At 40.6% G+C, this 18856-nt stretch overlaps 1 protein-coding gene across 2 annotated transcripts in view; it reads left to right on the top strand.

Annotated features, from left to right (window-relative positions):
• The window catches only part of DYNC2H1 (dynein cytoplasmic 2 heavy chain 1), a 341612-nt gene that overhangs the window by 208786 nt on the left and 113970 nt on the right, over window positions 1-18856 (top strand). For both annotated transcript variants that reach the window (XM_086679269.1, XM_086679270.1), the window contains 2 exons: window positions 550-758; window positions 3367-3471. In XM_086679269.1, coding sequence (XP_086535395.1) covers window positions 550-758; window positions 3367-3471 — 314 coding nt within the window. The remainder of the gene's footprint in view (window positions 1-549; window positions 759-3366; window positions 3472-18856) is intronic.

The following is an 18856-nucleotide window of genomic DNA, read 5'->3' as shown; positions in this document are numbered from 1 at the left end:
GAAGTGATTTTTTTCAAGTTTCCTTATTCAGATTTTTTTTTATGAACTGAGATTTTCATCGTTATATAAAAATAGGCTTTGGATATATTCTAAATAGGACTTTCCCATCTGAGGAGGCAGTGCTGTGTGGTCGATAAGAGTACAGCTTTGGGTCCAGATCTTTGGGACTGCGTGACTTTCTGATTTTGGTCACTCAGCCTCTATTCCTCAATTTATTCATCAGTATAATTAGATCTTTTTAATATTTCTATGTTATGAGGCTTAAGTGACGTTTGGGGAATTTTACTTGATTAAATAATCTCAATAGATACTAGCCGTTCTGTGATTATATTAATATTAATTATTATTAAGAATTTATTAATGAGCTTTACATTCATATTAGTGAGATTGTAAGGAATGATTTAACTTGGTTAAATGTATATTGTCATATCCTATAAATATAACTGGAGCCAAGAATTTAGTTAATATCTCAGAATAATTTAGAATATTTTTAGAATATTTCTAATATGTTAGAAATAAAGCTGATAAAAGTTTGCTTTAAAATTCTAGGTACCAAAGATGTTCAGTGGGAATTTTTACACGGTTTACTTGAAAATGCTATTTATGGCGGACGCATAGATAACTATTTTGACCTTAGAGTTCTTCAGTCATACCTGAAACAGTTTTTTAATTCTTCAATAATTGATGTTTCAAACCAAAGGAACAAGAAAAGTGTTTTTCCATATTCCATATCTCTCCCCAAATCCTGCAGCATTCTGGTAGGTAAAATTCATCGTGTGTAATCTATTCCCAAATACCTGAATCCTTTTCTTAAATTGTTGAATACATACATGTTTATTTTCAAATGCACAAGTAATTCCCTTTCACAAGTATGGATTATTGTTATGCACTGTGCGGCCTATTTCTGGTGTCTTACACACTTGTGAATACTTACAGGAGATTGATGATAACCGGATGCAGTGTGTAGGGAAATCTTGGAGGGAGTGGCCAAGGGAAATGTTACAAATGTAAGAGCACTGTGAAGATCCACAAGGAGAGGGTCCACGAGTTCCCAGTGGGCACAGGGAAACTGAAAGAAGTCCAACACTCTTTAACAAATCTGTCTTCATTTGCTGGCTTATAAGTTTAAATCAGCTCTAACCATATGAGGGTTACACTCTTGGTGGCTCTGGTAGTAACGTTGTCATTGAGGGGTATTTACTTTAGCCAGCTGGAGCTTTCCACCTTGAGTCATCCCACAAAAGCCGGTAGGATGAAGTCCTCTTTTCCACAAAGTAGCGCAAAATGTGGCCCGAAGATGTCAAGTCTCATTTATGTGGCCTCAAACTTATCTTGGCTTAAAGTCCAAATAATGTCCTAGAACATTAAAATCATTTATCTCTTCATGAATTACAGGGATACATATTCAGTTGTATACTTCTCTCGGAATTATGCATTTTTTTTGTCATCTAAGTATTTTTCAAGCAGATTCTTTTGTTTCAGTGACATAATTGTCAAAAGTAAAAGTTTCGAAATCAATATTGAATATATTACCAAATGTCTTACCTGTTAAGTATCCTGTCTGTTTTGTTTTTCAGTATCTTTCACTCATTTAGTCACGTATTCAGTACATGACTAAGCGCCCCCAAATATCCGTGCGCCTGCCGGTGGCCCTGTTCCAGACCGTGTGGGCACCGGGGGCATCTGTGGGGCTGACCTCCTAGCGAGAGGGCCTCACCCAGCAAACAGAGGCGTCACATGGCTATTCGTGGCGTGCTCATTTCACACAGTGCACTGACTGGTCTCCCCTCTCTATTTGAGGTTTAAACTGAAAAGTAAAAGCCCCACAGAAAGTGCACATCATTAATGTCCTCGGCAGTGAATTTTATACGCTGAGCATGTGAGTGTAACCAGTACTGGGATCCGGAAGCAGAACGTGACCAGCTCCCCACATGTCCTCCTCCTGCCCCCTGTCATTGCTGCGTCCCCCTCACAGATGAGGCCCTTCTAATAGCGACGTTAGTTTCACCTGTTTTTGAGCTTTGCGTAAATGTTCTCATGGGGTGTATATCCCTTTGCCTCGAAGTGCGGAGAAATCCGTGTGGACGTGCAGCTGCGTGTTACGGAAGAAACGTGTCGGTGTACAGTCGTTGGGGAGAGCAGACGTAGCCAGTAGAGATGAGAGAGGTTGACAGCCATTTTGAAATGAACAAAGGGAAGTGATAGACAAAAGTTGCTCTGTATTTATAGGATGATTTGTGAGAATCAGTGTTTGGCTTTCTGTCTAGTAGAGTCCTACAGAAGGAGGAAGCCAGAGCTTCCCGGGCGGGTGACCACACCTGCGTGTGCCCTACACTGCACACGCATATACAAGCCTGCCCTGGGTGCTCCTGTATGCACGTGCTTACACGCCTCTATGTATTGGGATTCGACGGTTTGACGAAGTTAACCAGTGTTCGCTTACAGATAGGATGGGAAAGATTTCCAAAAAAAAAAAAAAAAAAGCATTTCTTTCCAAAATTTGACATGTTTGCAGGCCCCGGGCTTCCTGGAGTTCAACTGTTGCCCTGGAAATAGTTGTCAGACAGCCCCCAAGGATGGGAAAGAATGCTGGAGTCTCTTTAACAGCTCTTCCTCCTAGTTCAGCAAGAATGGTGTAGACGCACACGCAGTGTCCCCTTGAAAATAATTCGTTCTTCCTGACAGCAAGCAAACAAAACAGGTCTTACCCTTGAGCCAAACCGAATAAATTCTCCCTCTTGGTCAACACTTAGGTTTCTCATCTAGAGTTTTGACTCTAACTGTGCTTGGTAAATTGAGCCTTTGCAATGCTGACAGTAATTTGGGGTGAAATGAGAGGATTATCCGTGCATTTCATTACACTTCACCAGCGGACTGAGGACTGACTGGGTAATGGCTTTATGGAAAGTGTTTACAGAGAGCTTTTTGCTTTCCAGAGTAAGTGTATGGAGGTTTCTGGGGTGTCAGGAATATTTATCTTAGGGTAAGCGGAGCTGCGCTCTGCACATCGGTCGTGGGTCGGATGCATGGTAAGTAATCACGGGGCTTTCCTGGAAACATGTTATGTGACATCTGACACAGTAGCCACAGCCACTCAGGTAGTTCAGTTTAATAAGTGCAGGGTCCCTTTGAATGTGCGGAGTTGAATGTAAAAAATCCAGTATCACATAAGCTAGGGATGAGCAAGTGGTAATGAGCATATTTTCTGAAGATGACTAAGTGAGTGTTACCCAGACTGAAAGGGAGATTGACCTGGAAAGCGTAATCATGTGAATAACCGATACTTCAGTACTTGCCAGTATCTGATTTCAGTGGTTGTAAGTTCAGTGCTTACCAAAAAGCTGGTTTCCACTTGTTCACATTTAGGACTACCGTGCTCTCATCGAAAAGCTTCCGGAGGACGACAAGCCTAGTTTCTTCGGTCTTCCTGCCAACATTGCTCGCTCGGCCCAGCGCATGATCAGTTCTCAGGTAACCTAGGACAAGGGGTGCTGGAGGGAAATGTCGCTCGGGAGCCTGAGAGCAACAGCATGAGACTTGCTTTAATCTACAGACCCCACAAGCTCATACTGAAAATTTTTATTTTATTTAGCACAGTACATTCCAGTCCCACCCTAAATAAATTTTAAAGGAGCCAAATGGCTCTATATTAAGAGATTTGTTAAAATCAGTAAAATAACACACTGAACACTATTGCCTCATCCAAAATACATGTATTTTACCTCTTGTGATTATTTTCAGGCTACTTTTTTTTTAAGTTTTTAAATGTCAATTCCCGAATTTTTAGCCATACAGTGTAGTATTAGTTTCAGATGTACAATGTTGTGACTGAACACTTGCACACATCACCTGGTGTGCGTCACCACAAGTACACTCCTTCACCCCCATCCCCCACCCACCTCCCCGCTGGTGACCAGCAGTGTGATCTCTAGAGTGAGGAGTCTGCTTCTTGTTGCCCTCTCTCTTTTCCTTTTGTTCACTTGTTTTATTTATTAGATTCCACACATGAGTGAGATCCTATGAGATTTGTCTTTCTCTGACTGACTTATTTCACTTAGCGTAACACACTCTGGTTCCATCCACGTCGTTGCAAATGGCAAGATTTCATTCTTTTTGATGGCTGAGTAATATTCCTCTGTGTGTATATATGTGTGTGTGTGTGTGTGTGTGTGTGTGTACACACCACATCTCCTTTATCCATTCATCAGTCGAGGAACAGTTGGGCTCTCTCTGTATTTTGGCTGTTGTCGATAGTGCTGCTGTAAACATCTTCTTTGCACCTTTCTATGTAAGATAAACCTTTTTAAACAGAACAGGATACTGCAGAAGAGTCAAAACTTCCTTAATTATTAGAAAATGTATTGGCCATCCTTACTGTGTGTGTCAAGAATTCAAAAGATTGAAATAATTTCTTTGGAAAATGACTAAAGAGTATTTTTCAGTGTCTGTTATTTTACCTGGCATGCCTTTCATTTAACATCCAACATTGCATTTTTAAGCCATCTTTTGGCATTTTACGATTTTTTTGTTTAGGTCAGTGTTGGCGTTTCCTTTTTAAGAAAGAAAAAATGAGGAAATGGAATGAATAAGCAGCTTGCAAGTTAACAGGATGCTAATGACATGTTTTCCTGGTCTTCTCAATGCCAGCCAGGTGTGATTGCTTGAGGCCGTGCATCACAGGATCGCCTAGTGTGCTTTACACGGGATGTTTCAGTCAGAGGCTCCTCCCAGATTTAATAGTGGAAGCATGAATCACGTAGGCATTGTATAAGAATCATGATCTAGGAATAAAGGAGAAAATTAGGATGTTTTGAGGAAATGAAGGCTAGTTCTGGTCCTAAGACATTAGGAGCAAGGAGAAAAATAGATTGGAAAACTGGTTTGTAGAATCCCTTTTGTCTCAGAACAGTTAGTTTTCCTAAAATGATGTCCTGTACTGTGTGCGCTCCTGACATCATATTACTAAGCAGTGTCAGTCAATAGCTTTACTTAGGTCTTTTTTAAATCGTGATTTTTGTATTCTCCCACGTAGTGTCGTTTAGGTCCTTGTTAATACACGTTTATCATGACGATGGTAGTGGTGGTGATAGTTTCGTACTTACCTGCCTTCCGAATTTGGCTTTGCTAAGCACTTTACGTGCATTACCTCATTTAACTCTGAAAACAATACTGTGATATGAGGGTCATTATTGAACTCACTTTACAGTTGAGAAGATCGAGGCCACAGGAGATTATTTTTCCCAAGATCACACTCTTAGTAGGTGAACAAACCGGGTCAGTGAGCATGAGTTCACGTGTACACGGCCCAGCCTGCCCCCACGGCGGTTCCAGCCCTCTTCCATCATGAGAGTCCATACTTCTCTCCATAGAGGTTTCCTGTTTCGCACCGCCTCCTTTTCGTGGGGGAGAAAAACCCTTTTGCTAGGTAAACGTCTTTGGTAAAATAGTCTTTTTTGCATTTTGTCACCTGTTGACCTAGGAACTCAGGTCATATCTTAATCACAAACGTTGTTTTTTTTTTTTTTTTTTAATTTTTTTTTTCGACGTTTATTTATTTTTGGGACAGAGAGAGACAGAGCATGAACGGGGGAGGGGCAGAGAGAGAGGGAGACACAGAATCGGAAACAGGCTCCAGGCTCCGAGCCATCAGCCCAGAGCCTGACGCGGGGCTCGAACTCACGGACTGCGAGATCGTGACCTGGCTGAAGTCGGATGCTTAACCGACTGCGCCACCCAGGCGCCCCACAAACATGTTGTTTTAATAAACTTTATGAATGGGAAGTCTGGAAGATAAGTGAATAAATTAATGAAATATTTGAAAAGTTAAGAAAATCTCAAGTATCTTGACATTAAAATGTAATGCAGTTTAAATCAACTGCCTGTGGAGTATTATCCGGCATCTGTATTCTCAGGAATCCTTCAGAGCTTAGAAATTGCTTTATAGCTAGACTTAAGAGTCTTTAGCGCAAGCAACAGTTTTTACAGAAATAATTCTCTAATTCACTGCTTCATGAAAGATGTACCACTTCCTCATTGTGATTCAAAAGTGCCATCGTGATTTTATAGTGAATATTCATTACAAGACTAAGTAGAATTTGTGTCCATTGTTGATCTAAATACCATGGTACCTGCGTATCTTAAACTCATGGTGATACCTTAAACTCGTAGAGGATGAGGCTGTGTAGAAGAGGGGCCATCGTGACTCCTGCCCACGTAGTGTGTGCAGTGGGACAGCATCTGGCACTGAGGCTGGTGGAGATCAGGTATTCGCTACAAATGTTCTTTCACTTTGCAAAGAATTGAGAAAGTAGCGGCATAAAAAATTACAGCTGCAAACAAGTGAATAAGACCACGTGATGGATGAAGGAACCTCATAGTATTTCTAAGGCTTGGGGATTAAAAATTCCCACCAGAAATTGGATATTAAGGTATGTAAAATCGATAAGGAACGTGAGGCTTTAAGCATATTGGTGAAACCTCAAAGCCAGAATGAAGTACTCGGAGAAGTAACAAGGGTATCTCCTTGGTTCTTGTGGGAGCTGTGTTCCATAACCACGCGCACTTGTCTGCTCCAGTAACACCCAGCCCCGGTCTGTGACTCCACCTCTTTACATTACTGTTCCCTTCACAACAACGGGCCATAGGTCTGTAAGATCTCAGAGATCCAAATCTGTTGTTTTCTCTTTCTTTTTCCCAGATTTGTCTCCTTGCCACTGTAAAAGCAACAGACCCATGTCTTTACCGTTTCTTTTTTCTTTTCTTTCCCTCTTTTTATATTTAACTGTTCACCCACGATTGCGGATGTAGATTAATCCTCAAACTGACATAATTGTTTTTCTGAGTTAAAGCCTGGAAAATGTCTGAGGGTGGTGGTGCTGGCCACTTACATGAGAATTATTTGGCAAGTTTATCTTCAATAGGTGGATTGCTAAGCAGCATCCAAGATGTGTAAAATTGGACTGTTGAGTGGGGCTTTGGAATCTGTTTTGGCACGAATTCGTAGGCACCCTCAACTTTGAAAGCATCTGTACTACAGTTGTGAAAAACTGAGAATTTCTCACGTTGCTATTCTGAGTCGCACAAAATCCTCATACTCGTTCATCCCTGGATATCTGCATGGCTTGCTCTTTTATTCCCTTTAGGTGACATCATCACAAAGGCCTTTCAGACTTACTTTAAATAGCAACTTCCCGCAAACCTTGGTATTACTTCTCCTTTGAATGGGCTTCATTTTTCTCTTAAGATGCATGTTTCTGCAGGACCCGTGTATGTTTCTTTAGTTCTGAAATTTTTACTATCTTTTCAAAACACTATCTTTGATCTATATAAAAGATTACATATGTAACATTTATATATATGTATATATATATGTAATTCATATTAAAAAGTATGATGATGTAATGAGACTCATGAACCAACAAACAAGAACAAGGATATTACCAATAGCTTAAATCAACTTACATGATTCTTCTGTTCATCTCCCTTTCTGTTAAAGGAGCTACCATTCACTTTTGTTTTAAACTTCTTTAATACCTTTGTACTTCTTAAACACTTGTATTACATGCATGCATTTACACACACACACTTGTTCTTACAAGTATATTGCTTCCTTTAGATAATTAAAAAAATTTTTTTTAGGGGCGCCTGGGTGGCTCAGTCAGTTGAGCTTCCGACTTCAGCTCAGGTCATGATCTCACAGTCTGTGAGTTGGAGCCCCGCGTCAGGCTCCTTGCTGACAGCTTGGAGCCTGGAGCCTGCTTTAGATTCTGTGTCTCCCTCTCTCTCTGACCCTCCACCCATTCATGCTCTGTCTCTGTCTCTGTCTCTCTCTCTCAAAAATAAACAAATTGGTTTATTTTTGAGAGAGAGAGAGCACGTGCGCGGTCAGCAGGGGGAGCCAGGGGTGGAGAGAGGGAGACACAGAATGTGAAGCAAGCTCTAGGCTCTGAGCTGTCAGCACAGAGCCCGACGCGGGGCTCGAACTCATGAACCATAAGATCATGACCTGAGCCGAAGTTGAATGCTTAAGCGACTGAGCCACCCAGGTGCCCCGCTAATTTTTAAATTATAAAACAGTGTCTTTCATGTGGTGTTCTAGCACTAGCATATCTCATTTTACATTATTTTTCTAAGGTGTGTAGGTCACTGGCTTAGCTGTAGTTTCATTCATTATTACTGCAGTGTAATCATACATAACATCATGTATATTACATAATGTACATATAATTATGTAAATGATGCACTGCTACACACGATGTTGCTGTGTACCTGTGTGTACGTCTCATGGTCTGTCGAGTGCAGGAGTTTCTCACGATGTGCATCCCCAAATGGACCGTGTGCGCATGGTTTCAGGTCTGTGCTACTGTACACTGTCCCCAGAAGGTCTTGTGTCCACACCCTTTAATTCCCACCAGGTGGTATTTTTGGATGCCTTCATATTTGTTAAACTGATGGGTTACACTGCTATCTCGGTGTGGTCTTAGCTTGTATTTCTTATTTTTAAGATTGAATATCCTTCTGTATATTTATGGGCCATCCCTGATTTTTAAGTGCAGGGACAGCAGTGAGACAGATGTGTCTGCAGCCCATTTGGAAGGAGCGACATGGTGGGATGTGAAGCCAGGGGGCAGCAGGGGCAGCGGGGGGCCACACAATGATGAGCCTTGTGACTGAGCCACCTTAGGAACTGGCCTGCTGTGTGGCGCTGACCTTGGGGGATAAGACCTGCCAGAGAGCTGGTGTGGGAGGGATGCCTGTGCTGCTGCTCGAAACTGCCAGCAAGTTTGGGGAGGCAGCTTTTACTGATGAAATCCCTTACTAGCTATAATTCGTTTAGAAAAAGAAGTTCAATTAAGGTAGCTTACTTATTTTCCTACAAGAGCTATATATTTTTAAGTGCGAGCTACGTATTCAGTTTTTTTTCCCCCTAACGTGGCGTGAAGTTCCAGAACTTTATGATTCTTTAAGACTCAATAGCAGCTTCATAGCAAAGTTCTTAAAAGGATTTGTGTTCAGTCTTTTTTTTTTTTATTATGAAATTTTATTGTCAAATTGATTTCCATACAACACCCAGTGCTCATCCCAACAGGTGCCCTCCTCAGTGCCCATCACCCACCTCCCTTCCCTCCCACCCCCCATCAGCCCTCAGTTTATTTTCAGTTTTTTTTTTTTTTTTTTTCAACGTTTATTTATTTTTGGGACAGAGAGAGACAGAGCATGAACGGGGGAGGGGCAGAGAGAGAGGGAGACACAGAATCGGAAACAGGCTCCAGGCTCCGAGCCATCAGCCCAGAGCCCGACGCGGGGCTCGAACTCACGGACCGCGAGATCGTGACCTGGCTGAAGTCGGACGCTTAACCGACTGCGCCACCCAGGCGCCCCTATTTTCAGTTTTTAAGAGTTTCTTGCGGTTTGGCTCCCTCCGTCTCTAACCTTTTTTTTTTTTTCCTTCCCCTCCCCCATGGTCTTCTGTTAAGTTTCTCAGGATCCACATAAGAGTGAAAACATATGGTATTTGTCTTTCTCTGTATGACTTATTTCACTTAGCATAACACTCCCCAGTTCCATCCACATGCTACAAAAGGCCATATTTCATGCTTTCTCATTGCCAAGTAGCATTCCATTGTCTATATAAACCACAATTTCTTTATCCATTCATCAGTTGATGAACATTTAGGCTCTTTCCATAATTTGGCTATTGTTGAAACTGCTGCTATAAATATTGGGGTACAAGTGCCCTTATGCATCAGCACTCCTGTATCCCTTGGGTAAATTCCTAGCAGTGCTATTTCTGGGCCAAAGGGTAGATCTATTTTTATTTTTTGAGGAACCTCCACACTGTTTTCCAGAGCGTCTGCACAAGTTTGCATTCCCACCAACAGTGCAAGAGGGTTCCTGTTTCTCCACATCCTCTCCAGCATCTATAGTCTCCTGAGTTGTTAATTAGCACGACCCTCGAGAAAGTCGAGATAGAAGGAACATACTTAAACATCATAAAAGCCATTTATGAAAAGCCCACAGCTAACCTCATCCTCAATGGGGAAAAACTGAGAGCTTTTTCCCTGAGGTCAGGAACACGACAGGGATGTCCACTCTCACCGCTGTTGTTTAACATAGTGTTGGAAGTTCTAGCATCAGCACTCAGACAACAAAAGGAAATCAAAGGCTTCAAAATTGGCAAAGATGAAGTCAAGCTTTCACTTTTTGCAGATGACATGATATTATACATGGAAAACTCGGTAGACTCCACCAAAAGTGTGCTAGAACTGATACATGAATTCAGCAAAGTTGCAGGATACAAAACGTACAGAAATCAGTTGCATTCTTATACACTAATGATGGAGCAGCAGAAAGACAAAGAAACTGATTCCATTCACAATTGCACCAAGAATCATAAAATACCTAGGAATGAACATAACCAAAGACGTAAAAGATCTGTATGCTGAAAACTATAGAAAGCTTATGAAGGAAATTGAAGAAGATACAAAGAAACGGAAAAACATTCTGTGCTCATGGGTTGGAAGAATAAATTGTTAAAATGTCAACACTACCCAAAGCTATCTACACATTCAATGCAATCCCAATCAAAATTGCACCAGCATTCTCCTCGAAGCTAGAACAAGCAATCCTAAAATTTGTATAGAACCACAAAAGACCCTGAATAGCCAAAGTAATATTGAAGAAGAAGGCCAAAGCGGGAGGCATCACAATCCCAGACTTTAGCCTCTTCTACAAAGCTGTCATCATCAAGACAGCATGGTATTGGCACAAAAACAGACACATAGACCAATGGAATAGAATAGAGACTCCAGAATTGGACCCACAAATGGATGGCCAACTCATCTTTGACAAAGCAGGAAAGAATATCCAATGGAAAAAAGACAGTCTCTTTATCAAATGGTGCTGGGAGAACAGGACAGCAACATGCAGAAGAATGAAACTAGACCACTTTCTTACACCATTCACCAGAATAAACTCAAAATGGATGAAGGACCTGAATGTGAGGAAACCATCAAAACCCTAGAGGAGAAACCAGGAAAAAAACCTCTCTGACCTCAGTCACAGCAATTTCTTACTTGACACATCTCCAAAGGGAAGGGAAGTAAAAGCAAAAAATGAACTATTGGGACCTCATGAAGATAAAAAGTTTCTGCACTTCAAAGGAAAGAGTCAACAACACTAAAAGGCAACCGACAGAATGGGAAAAGATATTTGCAAATGACATATCGGATAAAGGGCTAGTATCTAAAATCTATAAAGAACTCACCAAACTCCACACCTGAAAAATAAACAATCCAGTGAAGAAATGGGCAGAAGTCATGAATAGACACTTCTCTAAAGAAGACATCCAGATGGCTAACAGGCACATGAAAAGATGCTCAGCATCACTCCTCATCAGGGAAATACAGATTATGTTCATTCTTAATGATGGTTTTTCTGTTGCTTAAGATTGCGGATTAATCGCTAGTATAATAATTTTAGCAATGTTGGATTGAATGGCTTTTATGAACTCGGCAGCTGCACTTATCCTGACTCAAAACTTTTTTCATCAGTTATTAGGGAAGTCTCAAGTTCCTGGTAAATTTATTTTTTGGAATCAGGGAGCCCAGATGCTCTTCTCTGTTGAATGTATTTCCTCATATTTCAGGAGCTTGTTTGTAAGTCACAGCTTCGCCAACAGCGCCATCAGCAAAGAGAGGTGGTGTGTACTTTCCTGCACCACGTATCGACTTCTGACTGTTAAGTGTAGGCTGGTCCTTGTTAGAGTACCTGCTACTTTTCAAGTTCTGAGACCACTCAAGACAAAAACAAAAGGATCAAAAGACATTCTCAGTCTCTTTAGTTTTGTGACTTGCACAATGATGTCATATTTGTTATTTTTGAAAGTTTATAAAGAAACGCTAAGTTCACCAATATTATAAATTTGATGTTTTGCTTACATGTGTTATCATTTAGTAAGAAGTAAAAATGCCTCTTGATTTGAAAAATAGCTCTTAGAAAGGAAACAAACTTTTATCTTTGCTTTGTGAATGGTATTTCACGATCATGAAAGAAAAGTTGAGAAAGAATGTTTTTCTTTATTGAATAATTCTCAATAATAGGGAAGGAATGGCAGAATTTGAAAAGTCATTTTTATAAATCTTAATAAAATCACTGATTCATAAAGTCACGATTCCCAGTTTGAAACCACTACTTGGAAGATTGATGGGGAAATTTACAAGAGAGAGATTATTTGGTGCTACTTGAACTCAGGGACCGGCCTGCATGCCGACAGCAGTCGAGCATGCTCCCTGTGCCTCCTGATGTGTCACAGGATGAAGTACGCTTCCCGAAAATGTCTTCTAAAAAAGTGAACTTGAATCTGATCGAGATTTTAGAACTAATTTTTGGTTATCAGGAAACACCAGGGGTTAAGGGAACAAACTAAAAACACTGGATCCAGAATGTGAGACATTCTGCAGGACAACTGACTCGGTTTTATCAACCTGTTAATGACATTCAAAAAAAAAAGAAGCTCAGAGAAACTGGTCTATGTTAAAGGGACTTAAATACATAAAACTGCATGACCTTTTGTGGGTACTGATTCAAGCAATCTGAAACAAATGTTGAGGCCATCAGGGAAATTCAATATGGACTAGGTGTTACGGGACCCAAGGGAATTTTTTTAACAAATGTTTGTTTGTACTGACCCTAAACACCACTTTTCCACTTTCCTGGTTATTCTCTGAACTTCTTAACATTTTTTAAAAATTGTAATTGCATACAATATCCTGTTTCATTTGTACAGTGTAATGATTTGACTTTTGTGTAATTGCGAACCGATCACCATAAGTCTAGCTACCATCTGCTGCCACACAATAGTTAGATCCCATGCTGTATATTATGCCCCTAGCACGTAACTGTCACTGGAGGTTTGTGCCTCTTCATCGCTGTCATCCAGTTTTGTCCACCCTCACCTTCTCTGGAAACCACCATTCTGTTCTCTGCATCTAGGAGTCTGGGTTTTGTTCTCTTTTTCAGATTCTACATATATATGAAATCATACAGTACTTGTCATTCTTTTAGCACAGTACCCTCAAGGTACATCCATGTTGTCTCCATGGCAAGCTCTCATTCTTCATGGCTTTGTATTGCATTATATGTATGTATTATGTTCCATATATATCATGATATATACTTATATGTATATAAAGTAGGCACACATTTATTCACCATATCTTTAGCCATCCATCTATCAGTGGACACTTACATTGTTACTGTATCTTGGCTGTTGTAAATAATGCTGCAGTGAATGTAGAGGTGCATTTGAAAAGGTGCATTTTCAAATCACTGTTTTTAGTTTGTTTGAGGAGATACCCAGACATGGCATTACTGGATCGTATGGTACTTCTATTTCTCATTTTTTGAGGAAGCTCCATACTGTTTTCCCAAGTGGTCACCCCCGTGTACATTCCCCCAGTAGTACACGAGGATTCCCTTCTTTCCACATCCTCACCAATGTATTTTTTTTTGGTAATAGCAAGTTTTGTAGGTGTGAGGTGCTATCTCATTGTGGTTTTGATTTGCATTTCCCTGCTGATGAGTGATGTTGAACATCTTTTCATGTGTCTATTGGCCATCTGTAGTTCATCTTTGGCAAAGGTCTATTCAGGTCATCTGCCCAATTTTAAATCACATTGGTTTTCAGTGTTGAGTTTTATGAGTTCTTTCTAAATTTTGGATACTGACCCCTTATCAGATAATATGGTTTGCAGATATCTTCCCATTCAGTATGTTCCTTTTCAGTTTGTTGATGGGTTCCTTCACTGTGCAAAAAAGCTTTTTAGTTTGATGTGGTCCCGTCTGTTTATTTTTGCTTTTGTTTGCTTTTGTGGTTGTCAGATTCAAAAAATACCACTAAGACCAATGTTGAGGAACCTACCAACTACGTTTTCTTGTAGGACTTTGATGGTTTCACGTTTTAAATTCAAGTCTGTAATCCATTTTTAGTTACTTGTTGGGTGGAGGATAAGAGAAGTCATTTCATTATTTTCCATTTTGATGTCTAATTTTCCAACACCATTTACTGAAGAGACTGTCCTTTCTCCGTTTGGTATTCTTGCCTCCTTTGTTGTAAATTAATTAACCACATACATGTGGGTCTCTTCTTGTCTCTCCATTCTCTTCCATGGATCTATAAGTCTACTTTTGCCAGTACCAAACTGTTTTGATCACTACAACTTGGTGGTATAGTTTGAAATCAGGGAGTGTCGTAGACTCTAAGTCTTAAGTACTCTCTTGTCCAGCAAGAGAGCAGGACACTAAAAGAGAGAGACGGCTAATATCCAGGAAAAAACAAGAGCCCCTAATAAAGGTCCTTGTCCCGTATTTATTAAGATCAGAAGGCTTACAAACGAAGGCTTACAAACACAGGCTTACAAAGAGACAAAGAAACTGGGAACATTAACTTGGGGATGCGAGAGAAAAGGAGGGTTTTGAAGATACACGGTGTTTAGGGTTTTGGTCAATGTAAAATCCTGGCACCTGGCAGATGGGCAGATGGTTATTAACGGCAGGCAGGAGGTGCCGTGTCTGTGTATCTTAGCTGGCCCAGGGGATGAGACAGATAGGGGGGATAACCTCAGGGTTGACAGGCCGCCTTTTCTTTTGTTAACCATCTCTGCTCTGGGCTGCTTCACCCGTAGCGCAGTCGTCTATAGCCCTATTTACCTGTTTATCTAACTTGGTCCTTTCCTCCTGTGAAAGCAGATTTCTGCTCTAGTACTAAATTGGGGGGCATTTTCATCCTGATTCCTAATCTTGCTTACCTCATATACCTTTGTATTGGGTGCCTTTGCTCCCCTGTCTATTCTGGGGCCTTTGCCCCTCCCTCTCTATTCTGGCCTGTCCCTCCTTTATTCTGGGCATCTTATTTTGTTTACCCAGGCTTGGGTGAGGGCACCCCATGGCTTTGTAATTCTTTATGCCTTGTTAACCCATTGGTGCAAGCCCAGGGAATTCCCCACAAGGGAGCATGTTGCCTACAGCGTTATTCTTCTTTTCAAGACTGCTTTGGCTGTTCAGGGTCATTTGTGGTTCCATACAAGTTTTAGGACTGTTTGTTCTGGTTATGTGAAAAATGCCACTGGAATTTATATAGAGATTGTATTGATTCCTTAGATTGCTTTGGGTGGTGTGGACCTTTTAACATTTGTTCTACCCATCCATGAGCATGGAAGGTCTTTCCATTTATTTGTGTCTTCTGTTTCTTTCATTTGTCCCATTGTCAGTGTATGGTGTATTTTCACCTCCTTGATTATATTTATTCCTAGGTACTTTATTCTTTTTGATCAAATTATAATGTCTCTTTCTGATGTTACGTAATTTGTGTATTAGAAACACAACAGATTTATGGATGTTGATTTTGTATCCTGCAACTTTATTGAATTCATGTACCAGATCTAACAGTTTTTCCATTAATTCTTTAGCTTCCTGTATATAGTATTGTTATGTTCAAATAGTGACACTTTTACTACTTTACAATTTAGATACTTTTTTTTTCCTTGCCTAATTGCTGTGGCTAGGTCTTCCAATGCTGTGTTAAATAAAAGTGGCAATAGGGGGCATCCTTGTCTTGTTGCTGTTCTTAGGGGAAAAGCTTTGATCTTTTTTTCATCGAGTGTGTTGTTAGCTGTAGGAGTGTCCTATATGGGCTTTATTATATTGACATATGTTTCCTTTTTACCCACTCTCTTGAGAGTTCTTTAAACCAGATATAGATGTTGAATTTTGTTAAATGCTTTTTCTCCGTCTATTGAGATGATAATAGGATTTTTAACTTTTAGTTAAGTGATGTACCACATGGATTTGCAGACGTTGAATCATCATTACATTCCTGGAATAAACCACACTTTATCATGAGTTATCATCCTTTTAATGTATTATTGTGTTTGGTTAACTTTTTTTTGTCTGTTAACATTTTATTGAGGGTTTTTGCATCTATGTTTATTAGTGATATTAGCCTGTGATTTTTTTGTAGTCCATCGCTCTACCACTGAGCTATATGGCCATGACCTGTAATTTTTTTGTAGTGTTCTTGTCTGCTTTTCTTACCAGGCTGACACTGGCCTTGCAAAGGGTGTTTAAAAACTTTCACTCCCCTTCAGTGTTTTGGAAGAGTTTGAAAAGGATAGTTATTAAATCTTGTTTGAATGTTGGGTGGATTAATCCACTACCTATATATTTTTCCATTGAGATTATTACTCTAATATTTTTCGTTACTAATTACTGCCATCTTTTCAGTTTAAAGAAATTTCTTTAACATTTATTGTACATCCAGTTTAGCAGTGAAGTTCTTAGCTTTTGCTTATCTAGAAAATTCTTTTTCTTTCATTCAATTCTTAATGATAACCTTGCCAGGTGGAACATTCTTGGTTGGAAGATTTTTTCCTTTTAGCACCATTGAATGTGTCATGCCCCTCTCATCTGCTAATGTGAAGAAATTGATGGTAGCCTCATGGGGTTTCCCTTGTATGTGACAAGTTTTTTTTTTTTTTCCTTGCTCCTTTAGGGCTCTCTCTTTATCCTTAACTTTTACCATTTTAATTATAATATGTCTTGGTCTAGATCTCTTTGGTTTCATCTTATTTGGAACTTTGCTGGCTTTTCTGTCCATTCCCTTGCCCAGATTAGGAAGTTTTCACCCCTTATTTTTTCTGATAATTTTTTTTGTCCCTTTATCACTCTCTTCTTCTAAGATCCCTATAATGTGGATATTATTCTGCTTGATGTTGGCCTACACAACATTTAAGATGTATTCACTTCTTTTAATTCCTTTTTCTCTTTGTTGCTCTATCTGGGAGAATTCCGTTGCTTTGTCTTCCAGTTCACTGATGTGTTCTTTTGCTTTATCCAGTCTGCCATTAAGCATCTCTAGTGTATTTCTAGTGCAATTATTGTATTCTTTAGCTCTGTGACTTGTGTTTGGTGTATTCTTATATTTTTTATCTCTTTTTTTAATTTTTTTAACGTTTATTTATTTTTGAGACAGAGAGAGAGCATGAACGGGGGAGGGGCAGAGAGAGGGAGACACAGAATCGGAAACAGGCTCCAGGCTCTGAGCCATCAGCCCAGAGCCCGACGCGGGGCTCGAACTCACGGACCGCGAGATCGTGACCTGAGCTGAAGTCGGACGCTTAACCGACTGAGCCACCCAGGCGCCCCGATTTTTTATCTCTTTGTCGAAAGTCTCCTGTCTTCATCCATTCTTTGAGTTCTTTATCATCCTTATGACCATTTGACTTCTGTATCAGGTATATATTTGGCTTTGTTTCATTAAGTTCTTTTTATGGAATTCTGTCTTTTTCATTTGGAATGTATTCCTCTATGTCCTCATTTTGCCTGTGTGTATTTCTCTGTACTAGGTGAAACAGCTTCAAGTCCCATCCTTGAAGGAGTGGTCATATGTAGATCATTTGTGGATCCCAGGTGCACATTCTGCCATGGGCACCAAGGCCCGTACTCCGGGGGTGAGGAGTCTGTGGTAGAACCCTGGCTGCAGTGTTAGGTGGGCGGGACCCCCACCGAGCTGTCCATCGGCCACGGCTATGGGGGAGAATGAGAGGGGAATCACGTGCCCCCAGATGGCTGTGATAGGGCCACATTGAGAGGGGGTGAGGTGCTTGCCTGGCTGTTAGATATGTGGCTGTGTTACCAGGGGCAAGACACTTACCCTGTCACTGTTATGCAGCTGTAGCACAGTCGGCTGGGACCACACTTGGCAGTGCTAGAAGGATAGAGAATGATTGCCAGAATTGCACCTGCTAGTGTCGGCATTAGCAAGGTGGAATGAGATTGCAGAAATGATGCCCACAGTGCTTTGTCCCCAGTAAGAGTCCCAACTTGTCCCTGTCTTTCCAGCTGTCAATTTAAGGTTAGCAAGTAGGTCTCCTTCACCAGTGATCTAGGTGCTGTTCAGACTGCTGCTTTTGCACTTGGTCTGGGGTGGGTGTCTTCTTCAGGAGCTGTCTTCTGTTCCAGATGTTTCTGTTTCTCCTTCTTAACTATTCATTGCTTTCCAAAGCCCAACATTTGCAGGGCTGTGTCTTTGGTATAGGGCCCAAGGTTTGGGTGCCTCATGGGGAGGAAATACTTCTCTGGGGAGGTCCCTCCTGATTGTGGGGTTTTTAGCAAGGGATGTCTACCTCTTCTACCCATCTTGAGGCAGCTCTTGTAACCTGTGTTTGAGGAGGCACCGTTCATCAAGTTTTCAGAACTTTTTCCAAGGACATGATTCCATATGTAGCCATAGATTTGTTGTGTCTGTGAGACAAGTTGAGTTCAGGATTTTCCTACCCTGCCATCTTGAAATACGTCCTGCTAACGTTGTTTTAATAATTACCTTTTTTCAGTTTTTACAGCTTTATTGAAGTTAGTTGATATTTAGTATCAACACATTTAGAGGGTATGATTTGATAAGGCTTTACGTACATACATATATATATATACACACACACACACACACACACACACACACACATACATGTATATATATACCTGTTAGAACCTCACAACATGAAGATAATGAATATTCCCATCACTCCTGAAGTTTTCTGTAACGCTGGAGTCTCTTCCTCCTGTCCCCCCTCCCCTGTCCCCTTCCACTACTGATTGCTCTTTTGTCATTTGCAGATTCATGTGCATTTTCTAGAGTTTTACTTAAAAGTATTATACAATTAAGTACGCCCCTCTGTCTGGCTTGTTGTTCAGCATAATTATGTTGGTTGTGTGTATCAGGAGTCTGTTCCATTTTCTTGCTGAATGGATGTACCACAGTTTGCTTATTCATTTGCTCCCTGAAGGGCGTTCCTATGTCCAG

The sequence above is a fragment of the Puma concolor genome, chromosome D1, assembly GCF_028749965.1.
Source record: "Puma concolor isolate L17-30 chromosome D1, mPumCon1.1.hap2, whole genome shotgun sequence".
NCBI lineage: Eukaryota > Metazoa > Chordata > Mammalia > Carnivora > Felidae > Puma > Puma concolor.
This window is presented reverse-complemented; position numbering and strand designations above follow the sequence as displayed.